General features: G+C 49.7%; 1 protein-coding gene across 1 annotated transcript; it reads right to left on the bottom strand.

The window, feature by feature from the left end:
• Positions 1-101: 101 nt before the first annotated feature.
• CIAO3 (cytosolic iron-sulfur assembly component 3) lies at positions 102-10887 on the bottom strand. Its single transcript, XM_035131971.2, has 11 exons — positions 10798-10887; positions 10009-10104; positions 9278-9421; positions 6869-7001; positions 6000-6134; positions 5216-5334; positions 4413-4542; positions 3887-3959; positions 3580-3720; positions 3029-3186; positions 102-1887 (listed from the first exon to the last, which is right to left on the bottom strand). The coding sequence occupies exons 1-11, from the start codon at positions 10870-10872 to the stop codon at positions 1649-1651; spliced, it is 1443 nt and encodes a 480-aa protein (XP_034987862.1). The 5' UTR covers positions 10873-10887; the 3' UTR covers positions 102-1648.
• Positions 10888-12100: the final 1213 nt, after the last annotated feature.

Raw genomic sequence — 12100 nt, 5'->3', positions numbered from 1 at the left:
CCAATGAAGATGATAACACAATAAAATTCAAAACAGTAATACTTAACTGCATTTATTCGAAATCCAATTAAAACTATTTAATTATATCAACAAAACTGGTGAACTTGATCGAGTGACACCAGCTTTTCAAAGTCTGAAAGTCATTTATACCTCCAGATCTCCCTTGCCTCTTAAAGAGTTTCCTTAGGTAATCCCACCGGTCCTGGAGAAAAAGTTATCACTTCTCCCCCACCCCCTATTGTACAGCTGTCGGAGGAAAGTGTGTGTTCTGGGGTGGTAAAGGTAAAGGCACCCCTGACCATTAGGTCATCGTGACCAACTCTGGGGTTGCGGCGCTCATCTCGCATTATTGGCCGAGGGAGCCGGCGTACAGCTTCCAGGTCATGTGGCCAGCATGACAAAGCCGCTTCTGGCGAACCAGAGCAGCACATGGAAACGGTGTTTACCTTCCCGCTGTAGCGGTACCTATTTATCTACTTGCACTTTGGCGTGCTTTCAAACTGCTAGGTTGGCAGGAGCTGGGACCGAGCAACCGGAGTTCTGATCGGCAAGCCCTAAACTCTGTGGTTTAACCCACAGCGCCACACCGCGTCTGGGGTGATATTTCGTGCTATTAAGAGACATTTGAGTGCAAAGATGCAGCTGCAAGGGATCTCTCCAGACACAAGCGTTAGTCAGCTTGTTGGGAGCAGGGCATCTTTGAACCAGGTGGACCCGGCTGGAAGCTGCTTCTCCGCTTTGTGGGTGCAGAGAATAAGGAAGTAACAAAGCAGGTCTGACACATTTCAAGTTTCTGGCTACAATTCTTTTAAATGCCGCACTTCAGTGTTGTAGGTGACATTTTGCTCCTGGTCCAGGATGGGGCATGAACTTCCAATCTGTCCTTGAAAATAGGTAGAGCAGAGGTTGATTTGGGACTCTTGAGAAGATGATGATGGAGTGTATAGACCACTGGCCTGATCCAGGAGGCTCTTCTGAAGTTCTTAACTTTTTATCCTGTAGATTTATAACAGCTGTTGTTTTTTGTTACTAAGAGAATTCATTGTAGGCAAGTGGCAGGAATGAGACCAAAAGCACAGAATGCTCTGGAAACACTGAGCTAAGACAGGTGTACATACTTTGAACCCAAAGAACGTGTTCCAGCCCCCTTTCAGGCAGACATTCAAGAGTCCCCAACCTGCAGCAAGCCACAAAACGGGCTGTTTCCAACTGAAACTCTGCAAGAGTCTGACTGTCTGGCCCCTGTGACAATCATCCAAGTAGCATCTGTTAGTATTGTGTTTTCCTTTGCATTGTGGGGTATGGGGAGAGATCTTGATCATTATAGGACAACTGTTTATGGTAGCAACATGTAACATATCCCCCCAGATATCATTGGACTCCAGATGCTGCCAGGACGGCCAACAGTCATGGGTGTCAGGAGCTGGAGGGAAGGCAAGGGTATATGGATGAACACAGCTCTCCTTAAAGCCAAACCCTCTGTCCGTAATTCTTTTTATTCTAGTCTTTGGTACTAAAGGTGGATTTGCTACATATCTTGCCACCTATGAACAGTTTCTGTCCTTCCAGCAACCACTTCGGAGAGGGAAAGGGAATCAAGAGGGCATGATTGCGACACCTTCTGTGCCAACAGCACTCCCAGCCATCTTCACCACTTGATGTTCAAGGTGGCGCTTGACTTCTCCACTGCGTGATACCCTGTGTGCAGGATGTCTCGAGTCTGTCCTGAAGAAGGGCCACCCAGCCACTCCTCGTAGAGTGTCTGCACGGCTCCATTCAGCTCTGGGTTTTCAGGCTGGACCGATTCGTACAGCCTCTCCACCCTCTGGAGAAGATCCTTGCTGGGCTCCCCTTCTGCTTTAATTTGGCCCCCTCCATTTAAGCAGCCTGGAAAGAAAAGAGGCGGTGGGAAGAAGGTGCATCCCAGCGGAAGAGGCAAGAAGAATATAGGTGAGTTTTGAAGCTAAACCTGCATTCCCCAAGCTGGCCCTCTCCAAATGCTTTGAACTAGAACTCCCATCAGCCCCAGGCACGCAAGGCCGCAAGTTCAAAATGATCTTTGCAGGCTGCTGCTGCTGCTGGGAGTTCAAATCTGGAGGGAAGCAGGTTGAAGTACCTGAGTTAGCTAAGCTAGAGCTTCGATATTATCATCACCAAATGTATTGCTTGCCTTTCACTAGCAAGACAGGCAGGCTACAACAATGAAAAAATAAAAATAGTTAAAAACGCATGACGGTCATAGGAAGAACAGCATAGTCCCTGGAAATGCACATCTCAAGTGTCAAAGGTTGGGGTAAAGAAGTGTGTCTTCAGTGAAGAAGCCAGGCACACCTCTGAAGGGGGGGGGGATTCCGCAGCCTAGGGACTGCCGCAGAGAAGGCCTTCTCACAGGTCACTCCCCTCTCAAATGTCTGAGGGAGATGGAGCAACCATGAGGGCCTCGTCTGTGAGTAAGGAGGTGGCATTTCAGATTGTTGCTTATTTATGCATTTCTATACCACCCTTTATCCAAGGACCACAGAGCTGTTTACAAAATAAAAACACAAAAATAAATAACTTTGTCACAAACAAAGCAGCAACCTGCTTCTTTTTAACTAAAGGAGAGTCTCCACCCCCATCATTCTCCACGCCCAGACACTGAGGTCGAGCTCCAAGGGCCTCCTGGAGGTTCCCTCACTGCGAGAAGTGAGGTTATAGGGAACCAGGCAGAGGGCCTTCTCGGTAGTGGCACCTGCCCTGTGGAACGCCCTCCCATCAGATGTTAAGGAAATAAACAACTATCTGACTTTTAGAAGGCATCTGAAGGCAGCCCTGTTCAGGGAAGTTTTTAATGTTTGATGTTTTATTGCGTTTTTAATATTTTGTTGGAAGCCGCCCAGAGTGGCTGGGGAAACCCAGCCAGACGGGCGGGATATAAATTATTATTAACTGGTAAGAGAATTCTTAGGATGTTGCCAGAGAGCTTCAAGCGACACATGCAGCCTTTTCTTATCCCCCCCTGCCGTTTCCAACCTGCAGGTGGCCTCACCTGAAGGACAAGCCATCACCTCGATGTAGTGATACGGCAGCTTCCCCCGCTTCAGTTTTTGCACCAAGTTCTGGATGTTCCGAAACCCGTACGCCAGGGCAAAATGCAAGAGGGTTTTGCCATCCTTCTCCAGCATCACTTCCTGAAAGTCCTTGTTTCTGGGAAAGGATCAAAAGGGGGCAGGGCGGAACCAGAGATTTGCTACTGCAAAACATGAACTCTTCAGACACGCTCCCAAGCCACATTCCAGTTGCTCAGAGCAGAAACTGGCAGCAACGGAACGTGGAGGAACAGTACAACTTTGGTGGGGAAGTCAGCCTGGTTGGAAAATGAATGCTTCCTCCCAGGCCATGGCTCTCTTGCACCTTCCACGGCTGCTTGCAATGGCTGCTAGCCAGTGAGGGAGGCTGGAGCAAGGGACAGGTAGGAGTAAAGCAGCAGCAGCAGCAGCACTACCAATATTTCCTTACTGGAAGAGAGCGCAGGCTGGGGAAGATGGGCTGGGCTAGGATCCTTTGTAAGAGCTCCAGGCGGTAATACAATATCCTTACTTCAGTGCCTTATAGTGAACTTCTTCCACTTGAATGCCAAAGAGCTCCCTTGCGGCATACTTATAGATGTGCTCCAGGTAGCCCCCAGAACCGCCTCCAGAGTGCCCAAGCAACTGCTCCTCTTCAGATACACCACTAAACCTATGCAAGGGAGAAAAGAAACAGCGTTGGGCACCTTGCAGAACTCAAAATGCCCAGCTGCATGCTGATAAAGGCCAAATCCTGATTAAAGTTCTGCAAGTCAAGCACATGTGAAAGAAGCAATCCGGGTGTAAGCGTAGCAAAGTTAAGCGACTTCGGATCTTACATGCTATCCAAAGGGGCAGGATTCACTTCTGATAGGGTTACCTTCTCCTGGTCCAGCAACTTCACAACTTCTCCTGAAACACAGAACAAATGCATTCTGGATGGAACAGAGGCAGGAAGCAGAGAGGAGTTACCAGGCAATGAATTAATCCTCTCTCCAGTTCAGGGATGGGGAGTCTCAAGCCTAGGGACTGAGTGTGGCCATCCAAGCTTCTCCATTCGGCCCCCAGGACACTCCCCAAACCAGCTCCAATCAGCTCCCCTACTCAAGAACTTTTGCTTGGCTGGATTATGTCCTTGAAATGGCATAATCCCCCTGGTTCGCCAGGATGGAGTGATGCAGGAGGTTGTATGTGCAGAAACCTCTGGCAGGATGAGGGCTGGGCTCCATTAACTCAAATGGGACAGGGTGGAGGTAGTGGCTAGTGAATGGGCAGTTGCACCTCGAGCCAGGGGAGCAGGCAAGGGAATCTTATGTGTGTTTCTAACTCAAACTGACTGCATCACAGTTCCTGGCTCCGCTTTACCTGTAGTAATCACACAGTCAACCTCCCGGGTCTGGTGCTCTTGGATGAAGAAGTCAGGCCTGGAAGCTTCTAACTTCTTGTCGTAACAAGGCATCACCGTCACGTGGTAGATCTGGTCAGGTGTCAAGTGCTATAAATGGGCAAGAGATTGGGATACCTGATCAGCAAAAAATTAGTCCCGATTTCATGTTTCTGACAATGAAATGAGTAGGGCACCAAAAGACACATAAGCAGAGAATGAAGGCAATAACCGCCTCCTGTTTGTTTGGTTTTTGGCCCTGGTAGGTGGCATCCAGAGGTGTAAAACCTCTGCCTAGCAACCATTAACTAGTAGCACCCTTTGCAAATTTGTCCAAACCAGCCTTTGCCAACCATTTAGTGCCCTCCAGGTGTTCAGGACTACAACTCCCATCAGCCACAATGGCACTGGCAGTGGATGGTGGGAGTTGCAGTCAAAAACATCTGGAGGACACCAGGATGTCGGCAATGGCTGGTCTAAACCCAGAGAAGCGAGGGTAGGTCATTCCATAGGGTAATAACAATTTTCTGGGTGGCTTGAGATGGTTGCCCTTAAGAAGAAAACAGCAGCGGTGGCGGCAGCAGCAGCGGCAGCCTAGCATGGAAAGGGAAGGGTCTGAGCTCCCCTTTCTGCAGAGGATTGTTTTGGTGAGAGGGTGACCCCTTTTCTGGCTCTCTGCAGAGGCGATCTGACGGGGAGGTCACAAACTGAAGCCCAGCTTCTGCTCCCAGACTTTCTAGGACACCGGTTCCCCTGCAAAAGGTGCCTGCCACGGAACACACACTTGCTGTTTGGCAAAGTGCCTCTTGACGAGAGAGCCCATCACTTGCTGGGGAGACTTGGCCGTGCTGACGTAAGGGACGATGAAACTCCCGTGGGTTTTTTCGGCATAACAGATCCAGCCTGAAAGAGGAGGAAGAACCAACATCCTTAAAAGTCGCAAATCTGCCTCCTGGCTCCAAAGGCAGCATTCGCCCCCCCATCCCACTCTCCCCTTCCTGGCTTATTGGAAGTAAGGTAGCTGTTACACCATCCAAGGCCAAGGGATTAAAAGGAAAAGCTGCTCAACAATGTTGCATTGCCAGGGATAGAGCTGGAGTAGAAAAAGGACTAGAAACTCAAAAGGGGAACGGAATTGCAACAGCATGCAAACAGCTGTAAAGAAATATTGGAATGTCCCATTCATAGTCCACAGCAGGAGCAGGGAGCCTCAGGCCCAGACGCCAAATGTGGCCCTCCGGACCTCTCTATTTGGCCCTTGGGATTCCCCCCAGGCTACCCTCCTCACCAGCTCAGCTTTTCACCTTCTGAAAGTTTCTGCCTGGATGGAATGTGCCCCTGTAATCTAATAGCGACTCTTGCTTGCCTGAAAAGGCTAGAGAAGGGTATGTGAGTGGGGGCTGGAGGGGGGGGGAGGAAGCCTACTGCTTAAAGGCAAAATTCACATTCATTGCTCAACCCCCTTTTCCTCCACCCACCGCTGTCTTACAATCTGAGGTTTCTGGATGATGGGTAGCACCAGTTACAGGGCCTGCAACCCCACTCTCTCCCCCCCACAACAGCCTTACCTGGGCAGGCAGCAGCCAACATAGGCAAAGCCTTCTTGTCTTCCTTTTGCCTCTGGAAGCGCTGCACAAACTCTCGCTGGCTCTCCAGCAGGCTGAAGTTCCTTGAGAAAGTCGTGTCAAAGACATAATGCACCCCTGAGACAGGGAAGGAAGAGAGGTTAGGTGTTAAGGAAACCACATTTGTGGAGTGGTGGGGGGCTTCCTGAAGCTTTCTATACAGGTGTCGTTGGACTAATGATCCGACTCTGTGCAAGGCAGCTTCCTTTGTCCCAAATGTCTTAAGCAAAGGGCTACAGCTCAATGGTAGAGGGCCTGCTTTGCATGCAGAAGGTCCCAGGTTCAATCCTCAGCATCTCTAGGTAGGGCTGAGAAAGAACCTTGTCTGAAACCTTGAAGAGCTGCTGCCAGTCAGTGTAGACAATACTGAGCTAGCTGGATTGGTGGGCTGTTCCTAAGCTGTGTCAACACCTTCAGCAACAAGGGTGAATAAAACCATCCAAGTACATCCATAGACATAGATGACTTCATTGGTTTGGTCAGTTTTCTTATCTTTCCCCTGCATTTTTTGAAAATATATATATATTTGTAAATGTAACAGAGGGGAAAGAAACGTCATCAGCCGACAAGAAGTCCCAATTTAATTAATATGGGCAGTCCGTTCAAACAGACATCTAAATGAGAATGACGTTTAAAAGCTTTTTGTTAAAAGGGAGAAAAAGCAGTAAGATCTTCAGCCCCTGAGTAGTTTTATCCTTCCAGCCTCGTGGCAGAAATTTGATGCTCAGGAACACAGGAATCCGTTTGATCCCAAGTGTTTTTAATTGATAAATCATCAAGCTACATACTTCAGAAGAGACACTGTTGCTCACCTAAACTTTTAAAGAAAGACACCAGTTTCTTGGCTGCGTCTAAAGGAGTCAGCGAAAACTTTGCCGCCAGCGAAGCTCGGGACTGGGGAGATATGGACACCACCACCAGCTTCTGGGAAGCAGAGTCTGACGTCTTAAAAAAACAAACAAACATCAACATGAAATTTGCATATGCCGAAGTATTTACCTTTTCTATCTTGAGGTGCCCTGAGCCTTTCTGTAGTTAGCGTGAAATGTTTGGCTTCTTTTTTAAAATATATATGTTGAGAATCTAGTCCCTAATGCAATGAGAAGTGGAGGACAAACACAAAACTACCAGCAGCTTTATAAAAGGTCTAGATCAGTGGTTCCCAACAAGTGGTCCGCGGACCCCCAGGGGTCCGCGAGCTATGCCAGAGGGGTCCGCAAGATCACCTCCCCAAGATGCGCGTACCGAGCGGCGCGCGCGCAGCGGGAGCGCCACGAACTGCTGCCGCGGCGTGGCACCCCTAGCAATCCGCTCCGCCGACTCGGGAGTCTCCTTGGGTCTCCTCAGAGGAGGAGGCGCCACGCCGAAAGCCCCAGAGCTCGCTTGCCTCCTTCCCGCCCTCTCCCTGCCTGTGGCCAGCAGCTCCAGACGCTGTTCTGTGGAGTTTTTGGCGTGGCTCCGCCTCCTCCGAGGAGACCCAATGAGACTCCCGAGTTGGCGGAGGGCGGCGGACTCGCTGCTGGGCGCCCCTGCTCCCTCAATTCAGGACCCGGTGGGAGGCTTTGAAGCGGGCGCAAGGTCGCCTCTTCACCTCGGCAGCTGCGCCTTCCCTTCCCCCACCCCATTCCACCGCCCACCCCCACAGAGAGAGGGGGCCACTGTTTTTTGGGGTGGTGGTCTTACCCCCTCTGTCAGTGAGGGAGCAGTGCGGGCGCCTTACAAATCAGCCCCCTTTGCACAGAGGGGTGACTGGGTGGGAGAAGCCCATGGAATGCAGGCGCTCTAGCCCCGAAGAGGCTGTCACCTTGCTTGCAAAAGCAACAGCCTCTCCCGGGCTGAGCCGCCTGCCTTCTGTTGGCTCTCCTTAAAGCAAGCGAAGTAATTGCTTTAGAGGAGCCCACGGAAGGCAGGCGCTCTAGCCCCGAAGAGGCTGTAGCTCTGCTTGCAAAAGCAACAGCCTCTCCTGGGCTGAGCCGCCTGCCTTCCCTGCCTGCCTTCCGTTGGAACGCAGGCACGGAAGGCAGGAGGAGCACTTTTGGGATGCCCCATTCCCCCCTGCTGCCAGTTACCAAGCCTGCTCCGCTTGCTTTGCTGCGAGCTGGGAGGGGTGGTGGTGGACGGGAGCTCCTGTCAGTCCGTCCCTTCTCCCAGCTCGCTGTACCAGCAAGAAAAGCAAGAGCCGCTTGGGCGCTGTGCGAGGCTCTCCCTCTCTCCCTCCCTCTCTCCCTCTCTCCCTCTCTTTCTTTCTCTGACTCCTCCCTCCCTCCCTCCCTCCCTCCCTCCCTCCCTCTCTCTTTCACCCCTTCTTTCCTTAGCATTTGCTAATTTCCACCCGCTGCTTCTTGTCAGCTTCTTCTCTGGGGAACCTTTCCTAAAAATGGTCAACAACTTTGGGGGTCCCCCGCCTAAAAAAGGTTGTCAATTCTTGGGAATTTTTTTGGGGGGGCCGCTGGAGGGATCTTCGCACCACGGCGCTGGATATGTTTCACTCAGCCAAAATTGTTTAATAAAAAGGTGCTAATGGAGCCAAAAGTTATTTTTTGCTGACTAGTAGGCAGGTAGAGATTTGCAGTCAGATTTCAGAGTGAAAGTTTCAAGTTTGGAACCTAGTATTTCAGAAATAATGAACTCAAAGGACAGATTTAACTCATCTCATTAAGAACTGAAAATTAAAACTAACTGTATACTGATGGAGTACTCTGTTGTAACTGTAAAAAACGTATAAAAAAGACTCTTAATTTGGCTCTCACTTTTTAATTTTAGGATTAGGAATTAATGGGGGTCCTTGTCACAATAGCGGCTCGATGAGGGGTCCTCGAGAAAATTTTGTTGGGAACCCCTGGTATAGATAATTTGCTCTGAAGCCAACCAGAATGCAAACAGCTTGCTAACATTGCTCCTGGCAGTGGATGAAAATTCCAGCCTACTCAGTGGGAAAGGGCTGTAACTCAAGGGCAGAGCAACTGCCTTGCATGCAGAAGGTCCCAACCAGCATCTCCAGGTAAGGCTTAGAAATTCCCGTGCTGGAAACACTGGAGAGCCACTGTCAGTCAGTGTAGATGGACCAATGGTCTGGCTTTCTGTATAAAGCAGCTTCCTACCTTTATGTCCCTAGATCGGACCCCTATAGCTGCCTTCTCCTGCACAAGTGGACAAGAAAGAGCTCATCTTCCAGGTCTTCAGGCTCTATGACTCACACGCTGACAGCATCAACAACTTACTTTATTGGTATTTAAGACCCTGAGGAGTTCCTCGTGGCTCTGCTGTGTGATTAAGACACTCTCCGCGGACGTGATGCAGCCGCTACATGCCAAGCAGTCATTGAGGGTGATTTTGGCCTTCTCAAGCTTTTGTGACCCTCCATCCTGAAAGGAGATGGAGACCAGGTTCTAAGCGTTCCTGAAAAGTACTTCCAGCTTTCACTAGCAGTCATTCAGGGGTCACCTCCCCACCATCTGACGACGATGTTGGAGATTTTATAAATAAAAGCTTCACAGAGGGGCCCAAGGACTGTAACAAGTTTTGGCTCCAGACTGTAGGGCCAAACATGAGAGATTTGCAGTCCAAAGAGCAGAAGGGAGTAATTGCTCTTTTGTGAGCATTCATTAACCAGGACAATTTTCTTGACTACAACTGAAAAGGTATTCCTTCATGGAGGGCTACTACCCAACTCCACCACTAACTCCCTTTCCAAGAGGCTTCTGAACTCCTAGCTGGGGCTGCAGAGCTGTAACCGCTGATCCCCAAACCTATTTTGTATCTCTTATGACAGGGATTTAGCTTACTGTATAAGAGGCACAGCAATGGCATCACCCGCTTTCACCTCTGGCCCTGCCCACCACTACCACGTGGCCCCCAGAAGCTTGATGGTGGAATGCAAAAACACACAGCTTTAAAAAAGCTTCCCCACCCCATCTTATGATGTGATCAAACTGAGGAGGGAAAACTTTACCTTGTCAACTTGAATGTAAGTCCCATCATCTTCAATGCGGATCTTTGCTGCTGCTTTCCCAAGCTTCTTCTCAACTTTGATGGGTTTTACGCACTCCTGAAAGGAAAGCGAACTACTGAAAATAAACACCAAAACACACAAACACACACACTACAATCCGTACTTCAGTAAGAAGAAGCAGTGTTTCCTCCTAGACTCCCACTGGACAGTTCAGAAACTCCTGCATCAGGCATTGATCTGGTTGGTAATGACATGTTTATTCCCCACCCCGTGTCACACACACACACACACACTCACACTCACACACACACACACACACACACCATGGTTAGGATAAAACAACTTACCCCTTACAGGATCGCTGTGAGGTTTGCCAGGAGAAAGAGTGGGTGCACTTTACTTTGAACACTATACATTTTTCATTACATTTAAAACCAGTCCCATCTTCAATTTGCTGAGGCCAGAACCTTTGATTCCTTCCTTCCTTCCCATGACAACCCTAACCAGACCAAGGCCACCCAATGAGTCTCCAATGGCTGAGAAGGTATTTGAACCCAGCGTCCCCTAACCTGACCCTCTAATCATTACACCACCCTGGCCCCGCATATTGGGGCCGCTCCCTCTGAGCCTCAGCAATGGGCGCGCATGCGTGCGCTGCTACTGCTGGCCTACCTCACATGGTTGTTGTAAGGTTGCAAAGAATACGACACTGGACCGGCCCCAAATGCCTGTATCGTTCTCATTCTCCTGCCTCCACTTTCTCTCTTCCTCCTCCCCCGCCCCACTTACTTGCGAGGGCCCGATATAGTCGTCCAGGTCCGTCAACTGCAGGACTCCGCTGAAGGGCGACACAGCCGTAGCCATCTTCGCATCTCCCTTCCCGCCACACTGCCGTAAAGCTCCGACGAGGAAGTATATGCTCGTACAACACTGTCTGATAAGCAATTTCCGCCACACTGCCGCAAAACGGCCGAGAGAGAGAGAGAGAGAGAGAGAGAGAGAGAGAGAGAGAGAGAGAGAGAGAGAGAGAGAGAGAGAGAGAGAGAGAGAGAGAATGTAGAGTAGCCCCCTCACCTCCTTAATGAGGGCTCCCGATGTTACTTTGGCGTCCGTGTTTTCTAGGTTTTCTGCCCGCAGAAATAGACGGAGAAGCCAACCGATTTAATCTAGACGTGGTTTTCAGCAACCTGCCTATTGATTTCTATGGCCATTTCATTCACTCGGGGAGGGAGGTGGAGAGAAACCCGGGAGTTGTGCCCTATATATCAATCTAGACTAAGTCTATAAAGGAAGAAAAGAGAACTTCCAAAGAGTTAGAGGTAGAGTGCTCAAAGTAACCATCAGGTTCCCGATGGCAGCCCCGTCCACGTGCGGGGCAAAAGCCAGTGAAATAATCCACTTGAAAACTTAAACAAGATTAGGCGCGAAGAAGAGGGGATGAGCCTGTTGTGCAGAGGTTAGTTGGAGTGAAGAACCTGGACGGCCAGGGTTCAGATCCCCACCCAGCCACAATGAACCTCAGGAGGGTGACCTTGGTCCTCCAGTCCATCACTATCTCTCAGCCTAACCTACGTCACAGGGTTGTGTTGAGGATAAAATAAGGAGGAGAACTTCATAGGATGCCATCTCGAGCTCCTTGGAGGAAAGGTGGAATATAACTGAAATAATAATCCTTCTGAGTTCTGGATGGTGGTTGCTGGAAACCACAAGAGGGGAAAGTGCTCTTGAACTCAGGCCCTGCTTGCAAATTCCCCACTGGACATCTGGATGGCCATTGCGGATACTGGACTAGATGGACCCTGCTGACTTGATGCATAAGGCTCTGGGTGTCACAAGCAAATAACTAACATACATCCTATCCTTTCTTCCTCATTTCAGGGCTCCCTTATTGACTTTTGGGATAAAACCGAGCTTTTAAAAGAAAAACATCTGTTATCACGTGCATTGAAAATTGGGTTATGTCTGCTTCGGTTACCCAGTGCATAAGAAGCTCCTAAGCTCTCTGCCTTCTTTTTTGTTTTTTTGTTTTGGAGAGGGGGCTGCCTGCGAACCAGCTCTGGGATCCTCACGCAAGATTTTGCAGAACCATCTG

This window comes from Zootoca vivipara, chromosome 14 (assembly GCF_963506605.1).
Source record: "Zootoca vivipara chromosome 14, rZooViv1.1, whole genome shotgun sequence".
Lineage (NCBI taxonomy): Eukaryota > Metazoa > Chordata > Lepidosauria > Squamata > Lacertidae > Zootoca > Zootoca vivipara.
Note: the sequence above shows the minus strand (reverse complement) of the source record. Positions and strands in the feature narration are given on the sequence as shown.